This window comes from Typopeltis vanoorti, chromosome 15, assembly GCF_054136105.1.
Source record: "Typopeltis vanoorti isolate ZY-2024b chromosome 15, IOZ_Tvanoo_1.0, whole genome shotgun sequence".
Taxonomy (NCBI): domain Eukaryota; kingdom Metazoa; phylum Arthropoda; class Arachnida; order Uropygi; family Thelyphonidae; genus Typopeltis; species Typopeltis vanoorti.
In genome coordinates, this window is record NC_143563.1 from 56299232 (window position 1) to 56314158 (window position 14927).

General features: G+C 38.5%; 1 protein-coding gene across 1 annotated transcript in view; it reads left to right on the forward strand.

The window, feature by feature from the left end:
• Positions 1 to 918: 918 nt before the first annotated feature.
• LOC150098776 (uncharacterized) overlaps positions 919 to 14927 on the forward strand; it is a 50295-nt gene continuing 36286 nt past the window's right edge. Inside the window, exons 1-2 of the mRNA XM_090405751.1 lie at positions 919 to 1107; positions 3145 to 3279. Of these exons, the coding sequence (XP_090261877.1) occupies positions 919 to 1107; positions 3145 to 3279 (324 nt within the window). The remainder of the gene's footprint in view (positions 1108 to 3144; positions 3280 to 14927) is intronic.

Sequence of the window (14927 nt, forward strand, 5' to 3'; positions counted from 1 at the left end):
TCTAGAGATCATATGTGAAACTTTTTCTAGTTGCTTTGATCCTCCAACAAGCAGGGTAGTTGTCTCATACTAGCCAATGAAATTCATCTTCCACCCAAATCCATTTACAATGCATTGGATGGAAAGAAGGTACACCACCTGACCAACCAAGCCAGCAAATTGTCATACTTCTTTATGCACATTTTTTTTCTCTGTCTGTTTGGCTGAATGGTCAGTATATCTGCTCTTTAAATCAAGTTAGTTTTGATTTTTATGGCACAAAGATATCAGTGGTCATACTGCACCAGGACACAGGTTAGAGCAGTACATATGTAAATTGTTAGTAGGAAAATCACAAACATCCATGCCTCTGGCACGATTTGAACTCCCAACCTCTTGGCTGGAGAGTGGATACACTAGCCACAAAACCAACCAGGTCAGCACTCTTTAAACCAAGCTGCAGGTTCAAATCCTACCAGTGTCATGGATGTTTGTGATTGATTGTTTTTAGGTGAGAAATGAATTTTATCTTCTGGTGTGAGATACCTGATGTGTCTGAAAAAGTTACATTTGGTCTCTATAATAGGGTTTTCAGTTTATGGAAAAAATAAAAAATACAAAAAATTTTAAATTAATGAAAATATAAATAAAAACTAATCCACCCACTGCTCTTGGGTAGGAGTCATATTTAGAAGAAAAAAAAAAGTAATCCACCAATTCTAAAATAAAAATAAAATAAAAAACTTGATATGTTAGTAGAGCTGTGTGAGGAGAAGGGAGTACAGTTTATGGATGTATGGCATGTGTTTGAGAGAAGAATGAAATTATACAGTCGTGATATGAGTTGCATTTAAATGGCTTTGGAGTGAGTGTACTGGAAAAAGTGTTGTTGGATGGGAGTGCATTGTGTGATGCATGCAAGAGATTCAGAAGACAAAGATGAAGGGGAAAAATCAGGAGATTGGTATTGAAGAGACAGAAGTGCTTGGCAGTGGAAATAGTAGCAGTGTGAGAGGTGAAGAGAGAATGGGAATGCCAGAGAAACAGAGGAATCTTGGGTGGACAGGAAAACATAGCATAGGGAGTATGGACGTTGAAAGTGGCAGTAAATATGTGTATGAATATGGAGTATATTTCGATGTGGGTGGGGAAGTTGAGAACTGAGCAGATATATGTGATAAAAGGTGATTGGACAGGTATGGTAGGAAAATCACAACCAACACGTGGCTTGGATGTGACTGGCTATGGACCTAGGGGTGAACTGCTATGTTTGTTTACAAATGCCAGAAGTATCAGAAATAAGGGGTATGAAATGGTTTCAGTGATTGATTTTATTTGCCCCAAATCATTGGAATAAGTAAAACATGGTTGAATGAAGATGATATTGTAACAGGAATAGAAATGGAAGGAGACAATATTTTACATAAGAATAGAAAGGGCAAGAAGGGAGGGGGGGAGAGTGCTGCTGATGAAAGCAGGGGAATTAAGTCCACCTAAGATAGACATGAAAGGGGGAAATAATGGCAATGGTTATGAGGCAGTTTATGTTTTCCTGTCTGGTGTAACTTGGAGGTTGACAGATTTTCAGAGAACGTAAGTTGCAGAGCCTCATGAATTGGAAGAATAGGGAAGATTAAGACATTTAAGCTAGTCTGGTTGTTATCAGGTTGACATGGAAGAGATTTTTCATAAAATGAGAGAGGGGTAGAACAAGAAGCTATTGCTGAAAACTGTATAAGGAGGGTGTGAGCAGAGAAATAAGGAGTAGGTTCTTTGCATGGAAAGTGGTTGGTGAGTGGAATGCGTTGTCTGAGTGTGTTGTAAATGTAGACACATTGAATCAGTTTAACCTCCCAACCGGCCGGTGTGGATGAAATATTCAACACTCCCTAGCTTTTTTCATGGATCAAAACTTCGTCGGCATTCTACCTTTTATCATGCCATTACCCTCCTCCGCCGTTAATCTCGTTACGGCTATTCTATAGCATTAGTGGATTAACTGTTGCTGAGTGACCTTTGTGTCCCCTCCCCCTGTCTTTACGTCTATTGTGTTGATTAGAATTTCATTTACTGTCCTAAGTTATTTGTCCTTTCTTGCCTCTAAAATGATTTTTGTGTCTCTTCCCAAAAATTGAAACCAATTTCACATATGCGAAAAAAAAATCAATCCTGAAATGCCCACTGATCAGCTTTTGCAATGAATCTATTTAGTGATAGTGAATTTGGTGTATTTTATTCTACAAATCAGTGCACCGGAAGAAATGCACTGATTGTTCTTTCACTTTACGTATAACAATTGAATAATTTTTTTTAGAATTTTTAAAATTTTCAAATGTTTGCTTTGAAAATATTATGTCAAATATTTATATTTTTAAATAATATACCCCCCCCCCCCCCCACCCCCCCCCCCCCCCACCCCCCCCCCCCCCCACCCCCCCCCCCCCCCACCCCCCCCCCCCCCCACCCCCCCCCCCCCCCACCCCCCCCCCCCCCCACCCCCCCCCCCCCCCACCCCCCCCCCCCCCCACCCCCCCCCCCCCCCACCCCCCCCCCCCCCCACCCCCCCCCCCCCCCACCCCCCCCCCCCCCCACCCCCCCCCCCCCCCACCCCCCCCCCCCCCCACCCCCCCCCCCCCCCACCCCCCCCCCCCCCCACCCCCCCCCCCCCCCACCCCCCCCCCCCCCCACCCCCCCCCCCCCCCACCCCCCCCCCCCCCCACCCCCCCCCCCCCCCACCCCCCCCCCCCCCCACCCCCCCCCCCCCCCACCCCCCCCCCCCCCCACCCCCCCCCCCCCCCACCCCCCCCCCCCCCCACCCCCCCCCCCCCCCACCCCCCCCCCCCCCCACCCCCCCCCCCCCCCACCCCCCCCCCCCCCCACCCATATCCAGATTTAGTTGGACGTCTATAGACGTCCTAGCCGGTAGGAAGGTTAAATGGCATGGTTGGATGAGCATTGTATGCAATAGTGTGTACCTCCCACGATGAGTCTCCAACTCTGTGGAGGTCAGATGTTAATAATATAAAAGTTGATCCTAAAATTCCTTTCCATTCTTAACTGTATAAAATATGGTTGTTCATTTTCTAATTCATTTGTGAAGAATCTGTATTAAAGTTTGAACTAATGTGGTGATGGTCATATTAGAAATGCTTTATTCTTTCTCAGACTGAGGCTGAACTTGCTCGTCAGAATCCCGGTAAAAAGATATCAAGTACTAACAACATTCCAATTCCAAGGTTGCCACCAAATCCTTCTCGTGTTGACAGACTGATAGTTGATGAATTGAGAGAACATGCAAAGGTAAGTTTATTCACTACATGTCAATATTGGTGTGTGAACTAAGGAGGGAAAAAATAAAAGATATGTTTATTCCAAAAATAATGATTTACCTTTTCTATTTCTTGAGTAGGTTGAACTGAACTTTGCCTCCCTATTTTTTAATTGAGAGGCATAATTCAAGCATCTTAAAATTCTTAACACTCCCTGCATTAACAACGTAATGCAGGGAGTGTTAATGCATTTCATTCATTGACAATTCCCCATGTAAAAAAATCTACTCCTCACAACCCTCCTCACCAAACACTCTTACATAACTTCCAGGGATAGTCCTTAGTTCTCACCTCTCTCTCCTTCTTCTTAGTTCCCCTCTCACCTTCTACTCTTTTTATAATCCCCTCTGGGTTAATCTGATAAAAAAAAGTCTCACTAACTTAAACATCTGTCACACCTCTTTTGCTTCTATCCACTTAACTTTGCAATTTGTACTTGAATGTTTTCCTTCAGACCAGAATCAGATGGCATATGTTGATTGGATGAAAGTTGTTTTTTTTTAATCTTAATTATAAATTAAAAATGCCAAAAAATTATATTCTTGTTTAATCCTTTATTCAGGTGTAAGGATACAGTATTTTACATAAGAATAGAAAGGGCAAGAATATAATTTTTTGGCATTTTTAATTTCGCCATCACTGAACTAACTCCTAGTTCAGTGATGGCGAACCTTTTTACCCAGGTGTGTCAAAAAAAAATTTTTTTTAAATATTGACATTGTTGATGTGCCATTTGCATATATGCATAAATGTAACTACATAATCGTAGATGGTGACTTACATATCATATTAGGCTATTTATTTAATAGGACATTGATATAAAATCTATGAATTCATATTATACAATTAATTTAATAAACTGAAATTACAAACTTACATTACATTTAAAGACTTTTCTGTTGCTGAGTACTGGTAGAAAGTTCTTTCAATGAACAAACCTACCTTCACCTTAACTGAGAGCGATCTTACACGATTTATCACAGTTTTTTCATCAGAATACCAATATTTTTCAACATCCAAGGTGTGTCACCTGAAACCCTTAAGTGTGTCGGTGCTGACATGCATGTCATAGGTTCACCATCACTGTCCTAGTTTCTACTGTCCCCCTGGGTGTGTGTGTATACAGTGATCCTGGCTGTTTTTTCCGTGCATTCCTGGAAGTCCTTAAGTGTGACCGCATTTGAACACCTCCTGCTATTCTTCGGGAATCTGTATTCGTTATTTGTCAAAATGATGCCCTTTTGGCTGGAATTTCATCTTGGGGAACAGGAGTGATCTCAGGTAAATGGGAGGGCAGTGACTGTCGTGTTTTTGGAAGTCAGGAACTGTCGAACAGCAACTCGTGATTCAGAACCCCAGTTATCGTTCTTCCACTTGTCTGGACTTTTACACTGAATGCTCTCCTTTACCGTTTCTAAACCTCACAATAAAACTTGCCACTGATGGTTTAACCAGGGTGGATGACTTCTTTGCAGACAGTGCCTTAACATTGACATGACATTGCTGTGAACTTGATGAGTTTTTTTAGACTACAATGAATTTGGCAGCTTCCAAATGCTTCCTTAAACATCATTGGGTTTCTGAAGCACTTTTTTTGAGGTTGAAGCAAAATTTGATTCAGGTTCTTTGCTCCTTAAAATTTGCCTTTTCAGTTGGAGAAGAAAATGGCCAAACCACTAAAACCCAATGTAACAAAAATACACACAACTCAAGAATGCAGCTTGCCAACTATTGGCCTACTGATTTACAAAGGGAACTGCACCTTACAGTGGCAGAAAGTCATATTTTTTGGTGGCAGGCACCAAAAATTGTGCCTAAATACCTGAAATGTTTTATTTATTCTATAGGTTCTCCATTCAGTTGATAATTTCAATGTTCCTTCCTTTGTCATAGTCTGTCTTTTAATTGCTGATTTTCCTACAAAAGATTACAATAGTTATTCAATTTAACCCTTTAACTTCTGAGAACGTATTATTATGGGCTCGGAAATACATGCCTACTTTGCTGAGCTGTATATGTACGGTTGGCGTGCCTCCCATATTCAGACAATTTTTTAGTATGGAAAGAATCGTCGTAAGATATTCAAACTTCGCAGGTAGGTTTCTGTCCTTGTATGACATCTAAAGAGAAAAAAATTGAACTGGTGCAATTAATCATATGCAGCACGATGCATAAACCATGTGACTGCGGGGATTTCAGGGATGTCACAATATGGCGTTTACCAGTAAATATCTGCGTTATCTTACTGATGATCGAATTGATGAATTGTTAACAACAAATGAATCGGGAGAAGAATTGTCCGAGTTAAGTGAATTGTGTACTTCAGATGAAGAAGATCCTGGTGATGTAAGTGTTGCAAGTGAGCAAGATAGTGACAAAAGTCTCGATACAAACATGCATAAGCGGATGCGTACCGAAGATGTATTGTTCAAGTGGCGTGATTATGCATTTACTCCAAGTGTACACAAATTTGATAGCAGTAATTTAGGAATAATTATTATCATCATCATCAAATTCCTGTCATGTTCCCTCAAGGGATGTACAGGATATGATAGTACTACATGACAAATTTACATCATTACTAACTTCCTATTTACATTTTTTCTCCAAATCAGTCTGTTACTTGTCAAGACTCCAACATTATCAGATCTTATATTTCTATCGTCTAAGGCACTTTGTACAGTATCAATCTACCTATATCTTGGTCTTCCTCTGGTTCGTTTTCCTGCCAACCTGGCAGAGAACACTTGTTTTGCTAATATTTCCTTGCCCATTCTGTTTAAGTGACCATACCACCTGAGATTAGCTCTGCTAACGCATTCCTGGATGCCGACAATGTCAAGTTCTTTCCTAATATCCTCGTTTTTAATTTGATATTGCCATTGATGCCATCTGTTCACGCCTCTAATCTTTCTCAGGACTCTCATATCTGCGGTCTCTAGTCTTTGGTCAAGTGTTTTACTTCTGACCCAGCTCTCAGATCCATAAGTTAAAACTGGTTTGAATACTGTCTTGTATAGAGCTAATTTAGTGTTCTGACTAATTTCTCTCTTATTCCATGTGAATTTATTTAATTCACTTCTAACCATACCAGCTTTGCTGATTCTGTTGTCTATTTCCATATTTAATTTACCCATCTTCACTAAAAATCATGCCTAAGTAGCTGAAACGTTTTACTTGTTCCACAGGTTCTCCATTCACAACGCAGTTGACATTTTCAGTGATTCTGCCTATTTTCATTGCCTTTGTCTTTTTATTGCTCACCTTGTTCTTTACCATATCTATTACAACAGTTATTCAATTTGGTCAGGGAATCGTGCAGACTTGTAGCAGATTTATTTAGAAGCATAACATTGTCCGCATAAAGCAAATAGCTGACATTACATCTCCAATTTTGATATCATGTTTAATACCACTTTCCTTCATAATGTGATCCATATAGATAATGAATAACAGTGGGGATAATGTACATCCTTGTCTCACACCACATTTAACATTAAACCATCTTCCTGTACTTCCTTCAATTCTAACTGCTGATTTAAAAATCAAAGAAAGACTAAGTATTGCTTGATATAATGTCTCATTGACACCATATAACTGTAGCGTATTGAATAGCTTCTCTCTTGGCACCTTGTCATATGCCTTTTCCAGATCGACAAAACCTAAATATAGATCTTTGTTATATTCCCATGCTTTCTCGACTATTTGTCGTAAAGTTAAGATCTGATCCTGACTGCCTCTATTTGGCCTGAATCCAGCTTGTTCTTCACCAAGCTTTATTTCCACAATTCTTCTCAACCATTTCTCAAGTATACTTGCATAAATCTTGCCAGGAACACTTAATAGGAAAATACCTCTGTAATTCTCACATTCAATTTTATTTCACTTTTTATATATGGGTACTATGAGAGCTCTACTCCAATCATCAGGAATTTGTCCCTCTGTCCAGGCTTTCTGAACTATGCAGTGCAGCCACTGTAACACTTTTATACCACCATACTTCAGCATTTCTGGTTGAATATCATCTGTTCCTGCTGCCGTTCCACATTTCAAGCCTTTGAATGCTTTTTCTACTTCAAGTATGGATATGTATTCCTGACTATATGCCTGTTGAGTGTTTTTTACCACTGTGCTATCACTGCTTGTTTCATTTAGCAATTTTTCGTAGTAATGACTCCCTACTTCAAGGATATCTTTTTCTCCCGTTTTCATGTCACCTTTATCATCTCTGACTCCTTTTACAGCACTCTTTCCTCCTCCTAAGCTTCTTCAACAACCTCCAGAATATCCTACCACCTTCTTGATATTTATTTTCTATGTTCTTGCCCAAGTCCTCCCATGACTTTTGTTTAGCTAGTTTTACACAGTGTTTAGCTTTCTTACATTTGTCTCTGTATTCTCTAAGCGCACAAGATGACTTATTTGCCAGGAACTTTTGATATGCTTTCTTCTTTTCCTTCACTGCCTCTTTAACTTCTTTTGTCCACCATGGAGTTCTGATTTTTCTATCCTTGCAGACAACCTCACCACATGCCTCTGTGACTGAATCAATCAAGGTTTTCTTCAAGGCTTGCCACTGAATCTCTAGGGTTTGGTTCCTGTTCTCAAACTCTTTCTTTTTTCTTCAATATTCTTTGTGTATTTTAGTCTACAGTTCATATCCGAGAGCTGCTCAACTTTTATTCGTTTTAAAACTTTCTTACATGTTATTCTTTTCAATATGAAATTCAATTTTATCCTGCTGAAAACTAAATAGTGATCACTTCCAATTTCAAATCCTCTGTACACTGGTGTTCTGCACCAGGGAGAAATCATCACTATCAACAATAACATAGTCAATGAGACTTATTCCTTGCTTCTTCTCTCCATGTTCTCTCCATGAATTTCTCTTGGCACCCTGTCACCCCATTTCCAGATCTACAAACTTAGATACAACTCTTTGTTATATTCCCATTATTCCTTGAGTATTTGTCATAAAATGACAAATCTATGACAACCTCTAATTTGGCCTGAATCCAGCTTGTTCTACTCTAAGCTTCCCTTCCACAGTTTTTCTTAGTTGTTTCTCAAGTATGCTTGCATAAATGTTACCAGGAACACTTGATAAGTAAATGCCTCTGAAGTTCTTGCATTCAGTTTATTTTCCTTTCTATAGATGGGCACTATGAGATCTCTATTCCAATCAGCTGAAATTTGACCCCTACCATGCCTTCTGAATTATGCAGCGTATCCACTCTAACACTTTTATATCTCCATATTTGAATGTTTTTCTGCTAAGATATCTACTCCAACTGAATTTTCACATTTCATGTTTGTGATTGCTTTTTCAATCTCAATTACTGATATGTACTTCTGATTGCATTTCTCTTGAACATTTTCTACCACCATTCTGTCCCTGCTTGTTTCATTTAATAATTGTGCAAAGTAATTACTCCACACATCTAGATCTTTATCTTCAGTTTTCATGCCACCGTTTTCATCTTTGAATATTTTAAGTCTCTTTAATAACCTCCAGAAGAGTTTGCCACCTTCCTGATATTTATATTTTATGTTCTTACCAAAGTCTTACCCTGAGTTTTGTTTAGCTAGTTTTATACAGTGCCTTCACTTTCTTACATTTTTCTCTGTATTCTATCAGATCACTGGCTGACTTACTTGCCAGGAACTTTTGAAATATTCTTCTTTTCCTTAACTGCCTCTAACTTCCTGAATATCCCATTGGATTTCTGAGTTTTTTTGTCCTTGCAGCAATACCATCACATTCCTCTCCTGCTGAATCATTCACCGTTCGCTTTCAGGGTCTGCCACTGAATCTCAAAGGTTTGGTTCTTGTTTCAAAACCCTTTTATTTTTTCTTGAATAATATTTGTGTATTTGAGTCTACAGATCATCTATAAAAGCTGATCAACTTTAATTTATTTTAGAACTTTTTTTACACTCTTGTCTTTTCCAGTATAATATACAATTTTATCCTGCTCAAAACTATGGTGATCACTTCCAATTTCAAATCCTCTGTATACTCTTGGGTCCTAAACCAGTGTGATGATATCTCTATTAATGATAACAGTCACTGAGCCTTTTCTTATCATATTGTAATTTCTTTTCTGAATGTCATTATGTTGGAGTGTTGGCTGCCTTCTCTGATGTCTCCAAAAATTCCTTCACTTCTTCCTTAGAAGGAACCCTCTGTGGGATCATAGACACAAATAAGTCTCATTGTCCAATTTCCCATTCTGATATTTGTCCACATCACTACTCAATATTGACTGCCATGCAAGAAGGCTATGTTAACATTTAATGTTGAATACTATAGATATTCTTTCTTTTTTCTGATTGTTGTTGTTGTCTGAATATAGCATCTTGTTTGTTGCTTAGAAAAATTTCACCGTTTTTGTGTTTCAGTAACAACTATTTGGTCACTCTTGTACTTATCCAATTCTTCTGCTAATTCCATTTCTTTTCTCTTGAATGCTTATTTTGATGGTGCCTTAAAAACCGGCTTAATTTAAATGCACATAGAGGGCTCACTTCCTAGTTCTAGTTCACTATTTTGGTTGAATACTGCATGCTATAACTGTCTCTTTGATGTTTATTAATAGTGTAAACTAGTTGACATTCATAGTGTTTTATTCATTTTGTGTAGCTTTAAAATGGATACATCTCCAAGAAAGCATTCAAAAATATGTACTGTTTCTCAGCACACATCCATGACTCAAAGACAGATTGCCAGTGAGTGTGGTTTTGGTTTGGGTACTGTTAATATGATTTTAAAGAGGGTTTAGGGAGGCAGGTACCTTTTCTCCTGATAGAAAAGGAAAACTAGACTTGCTCAAGATCGTTTACTAGTTTGGAAAAGCAAAATGAATCCAAGATTGTCTGCTGTAGACTTAAATAGAGACTTTGCAGCTAGTGGAATTAATGTTTCTGACATGACAGATTGTCAAAGATTGTTGGAAGCAGGAAGGACTGCCCACAGATCAAAAAAAAGAAACAACTGTTGATGAAGGCTATGCATAAAAAGAGGCTCGAGTGGGCAAAAGTATACAAAGATTGGACTGTTGGGAAGTGGAAGAAGGTCATATTCTCAGATTAGCCATTTCTTTGTCCAAGGAGAGTGAGTACCCTATGTTTGCAAATCAGCAGCTGAGAAGATTTCTCTCGCCCACCTTCAACAAAATCCTAAACACCCAGTTAAAAGATTTTCTGCGATTGTTTTGCACATGGTGGTCCAGGATTACTTGTGCCTGTTGATAGTATGATGAAAAGTGACTAATACATAAAAATATTAGAGGAAAGAGGGGGTTCCCACAGATCCAGAAAGACGAAGAACTCATCTTCCCAGGATCTCACTCCATGCCACACTTTAAAAAAAGTGAAAGAGTTCCTCGAAAATCACAACATCCAATTTCTTCAGTGGCCAAGTAACTCTCCCAATAGAAAATTTGGCCGCAATAGTGAAAAAGAGACTTAGAAAATTAAATTGTGATACAAAGGATAACTTAATACGATCCATTATAAAAATATGGTTTCGAGATGCAGAAATAAGAAAAATGTGTTCTGTGTTGGTAGAGTCCATGTCTAAGCGAATTAACAAACTTATTAGGAACAGAGGAGCATATATAAATCATCAGATAAAGTTGGAGTTGAATTTTTATATTTATTTTCTTGTGAAATTAAAATTTTTCTTTAAAATGTGAGTGTTCAAATTAATTTGTTCACTACTGTTGCTGCATATGTTTCCATGTATTTAACAGAGACGTTAATTCCAGTTCAGATGAAAAGTGATCATGAAAATGTCTGTAGATACAAGCAGCAGAAAGTGGATGGCTTTCTGTGTGTGTGTGGGGGGGGGGGGTAGTGAATTGGTGAGAGATGGGTCATTAATCACTCTGTTTGCTCTCTCCCATACTAAATCAAGTATTTTTAGGGGCACAACAATTCAGCAGATTTGTAATTTGTATACAGTTAATAGCTGTTCATGGATGAAATAACACCTTGAGCAATAGAGAAACTCTATTTTGGTTACAGATAAGGCAGTAATTGTAATCTTGTTTATGCCAAGAGAGAGAGAGAGATTAGATGTTAGAGTGAACCTAAGAAAAGAAATCTCTTGTCTTGCTGTGGCCATAGTCATATGTAAGACTAAAAGAAAATACTTCTTTTTTGTGAAAAGATGGCAGAACTGTTTTGTTAGCACTGAAATTGATGACATTATCCAGACCATACTGATGAATGGTTTGAAGATCAGAATTTAGAGTAGTAGAGGCTGATATTCAGGAGGTTGTAATGCAACTATGCAACTTATGTTGGGTTTCTGTAAGGCTCTATTCTCTCATTTATCCATTCTCTTCTGTGTGTCAGTGACCTACTTCAGTTTGTTGCAAACGCAATTTGATTTTTATGTTGCATTATAACCCAGGGTTACTAGATTTAGTTTTATTTATGTAGGAACTTAATCAGGAGATTTGGGTGTGTGTGTGTGGTGGTGGGGGGGTGATCATGAAGTTCTTGCCAGTGTATCTGTGTGGCAAAAACGCAGAGCAGATCCAAATCTTCAGACACAGCTTCACTGATGTATTGTACTTATTACAACCTACAATGTGCATAGTTGATATTTAAAAAAATAATAAGAAGAAAAACCACACACACACACACACACACACACACACACGTGCGCGTGCGCTTCCAACTGCTACAAGTAAAAGAAGTGGAGAAAATATTTCAAAGAAAAAAATTCTACTTTTTTAAAAAAAAATTTATCGTTAGGTTCCTGATATGTACCTCAAGGGGTGTATAGGATATTATGGTTATTAAGTTTACATTATTACTAATCTCCTGTCAACACTTTTCTTTCAAATTAGTCTGTTATAACTTCAATGTTGTCATATCTAATATTTTAGGGCAGTCCGCCCTAGGTCTTCCTCTGGATCTTTTTCCTTCCATTGTGGCATCAAACACCTCTTTTGCTAATCTTTCCTCTCCCATTCTATTTAAGTGACCATACTAATTTAGATTAGCTCTGCTCACACATTCTTGAATGCTAACAGTGTCAAATTTCTTTGTAATATCTTCATTTTAATATGATTCAGCTGCTGATGCCATCTGTTCTTTTTCCTAATTTTTCTCAGAACTCATATCTGTGAACCAAATAACCTGAACTACTCCCTTGAACTATGCTTCATTCCCATAGTTGGACAATTGTTTCCAGTCTTCCAATCCAAACATATGCACCGAACATATCACCAAAGTAATCCTCGCTGTCATGGAAACATACATTCCTCACACTTCTCTGAACTGCAATCCCATAACTGCCCATTCATGTGTCGTCTCCTATCTAGGAGGTTGACTACCATGATGTGACACATGGCTTAATGACATGTGGTGAGGACCCTATCTCTTCCACATATTGTAGTAAGTATTCATGACTGTAATCTGTGTGTGTTCACAGGGCTGGTTTGCCTGTTCTGGGGGACAAAAGGTGAGTTAGTTGAAGGAGACCAGATAAAGGTTCCTCACATCATAGACTGGAATAGAACCTAGGTCTTTCCGACCAAAGGGCTTCGTCCATACCGACTGAGCTACGGAGGATATTAAAACATGTGCCAAGGCTGTACAAATGAAAAATCAAGCATACTACAACTGGCTTAAATCAAGTCAATGCTTATATTGAAGTCGAAATAGATGCAAGAAAACTATGAATTCTTGCAAAACAGAATTTAAATGGCAAAAAAGCAGAAAATTTGCAGCCCGCCCGAATGGCAGTCGTTACATTTGGTCTCTTGCCAAAGCAATAGGTCATAACTTTTGCCCTACACTAGTCCCACCCATATCATGCCCAGATGGCTGTATTGCATCATCACCCAAAGGAAAAGCTAATCTCCTGACTTTGTAAAAATTCGATGTTTCCAAATAAATTATCTAAAACATCGACTTTTTACAGGAGTTCACCTTAATTTTCTTGTACAAATGTATATTTTATTTCTCTGTGTAAAGCCATCTGTATAAAGAGCAAAATAAGCCCAAAGGGAATTAACTCGCTCATTGTTTAAGAAGGGATATAGAAGTATTGAAACCAAGAACATGCCTGAAATTCGGCATGTCTTTTGAAGATTGTTTTCAAGACCCATCGCAGGTGACCTTGAAGGTCAATATTGAAAGGGCACAGAGCGAATCAAAAAGAAAGGCTTGTAGGCAAGATTAAGGCAGTAAAGGGAGGAAGCAAGATTTGTTGGCGAATTTTTGAGAAACATAATACAGGGTTCTCCAAACTACTAGCAAGACTCGCACGGCGACACTAGGGGTCCCAAAAACTTAATCAAAGGTGCAGAGACTATGTTGTATAAAAGGGTTGGTTTGAAGGTGAGAAGGGCTTCCTTTTCTTCATCCTTAGTGAACCATCCACAAGAGATCGAGGATCCGAGTTGCTGTAACTTCCAGAGGGGGGGGGTGGAGAGACCCATCCACCGAAGTCATTCCAGTCACAGCCGAAGATATCCGAAGGCGATAGTTAAGGAGAAATCTTGCCGTAAAGGTCCTGTAGTAGAGTAAGTGCGACTAGGCCTATGCAGAAATCCTTCGTCGGGCAGTTCAAGAGGCCGGAGCGCCTACCCTATATCCCGCCTGCTGCTGTGACTATTCATTGGTGCCTGGTGTCACTTCGAGGAGAATCCCAAAACACGGAACGGAGGAGAGAAACGCCACTCAAGCGCCAGAATAAGGAAAGAATGACGGAAGACACATACAAGATAAGAAGAGACCCATGTGAGTCTATACATTCATTTATTGTTTGTGAATAAAGAAAGAATTCCCTATCGAACTGCTAAATTGTCTAGTTTAAAGAGATAGTATTTAGAGCAAATGTGTGTAATCGCAAAATGAAAGAAGCATGATCGCAGTTAATTTCCCTTGGAGAAAATGTTGAGCTGTTGAAATTTCTTTAATGAATTATTGGTGTACTTACGATTGAATTACACATGTAAGATAGGAAGAGACCCATGTGAGTCTATACATTCATTTATTGTTTGTGAATAAAGAAAGAATTCCCTATCGAACTGCTAAATTGTCTAGTTTAAGGAGATAATATTTAGAGTGTTAATATTTCTCGTAAATGTGTGTAATCAAAAATTAGTGAAACATCATGAGTGCAGTTAATTTCCCTAGGAGAAATTATTGAGCTATTGAAATTTCTTTGATTGATTATATGTGTACTTATGATTGAATCTTATAATAGAGTATGTTCCTGATATCATACCATTGGAATGTTTGAAACTCAATGAGGTGGATTGTATAAATATATTTGCCTAGATTATGATTAAGTGTTTGAAAGGAATGAGATTCTGAGAGATATATTTGTAAACATGTGTGTTGTATTTTGATTGATGCTAAATTAGGAATGTCGAGTGCAACTAACGATTTCATGTTATAGGTATAACTTCCTGATATTTGTATTATAAAGTATGCTTGTTGAAGGTCCAACTAAGTAAGTGCGAGAGAATTTAATAGAAACCAAGTTGAGTGATTGAGAAAGACTAAGAATTACTTTTCATAAATGAATGTTGTGATTTCAAGTGATATATATAATTATGTGATCAGAAATTAAACTTGTTGTTATTGTTGATA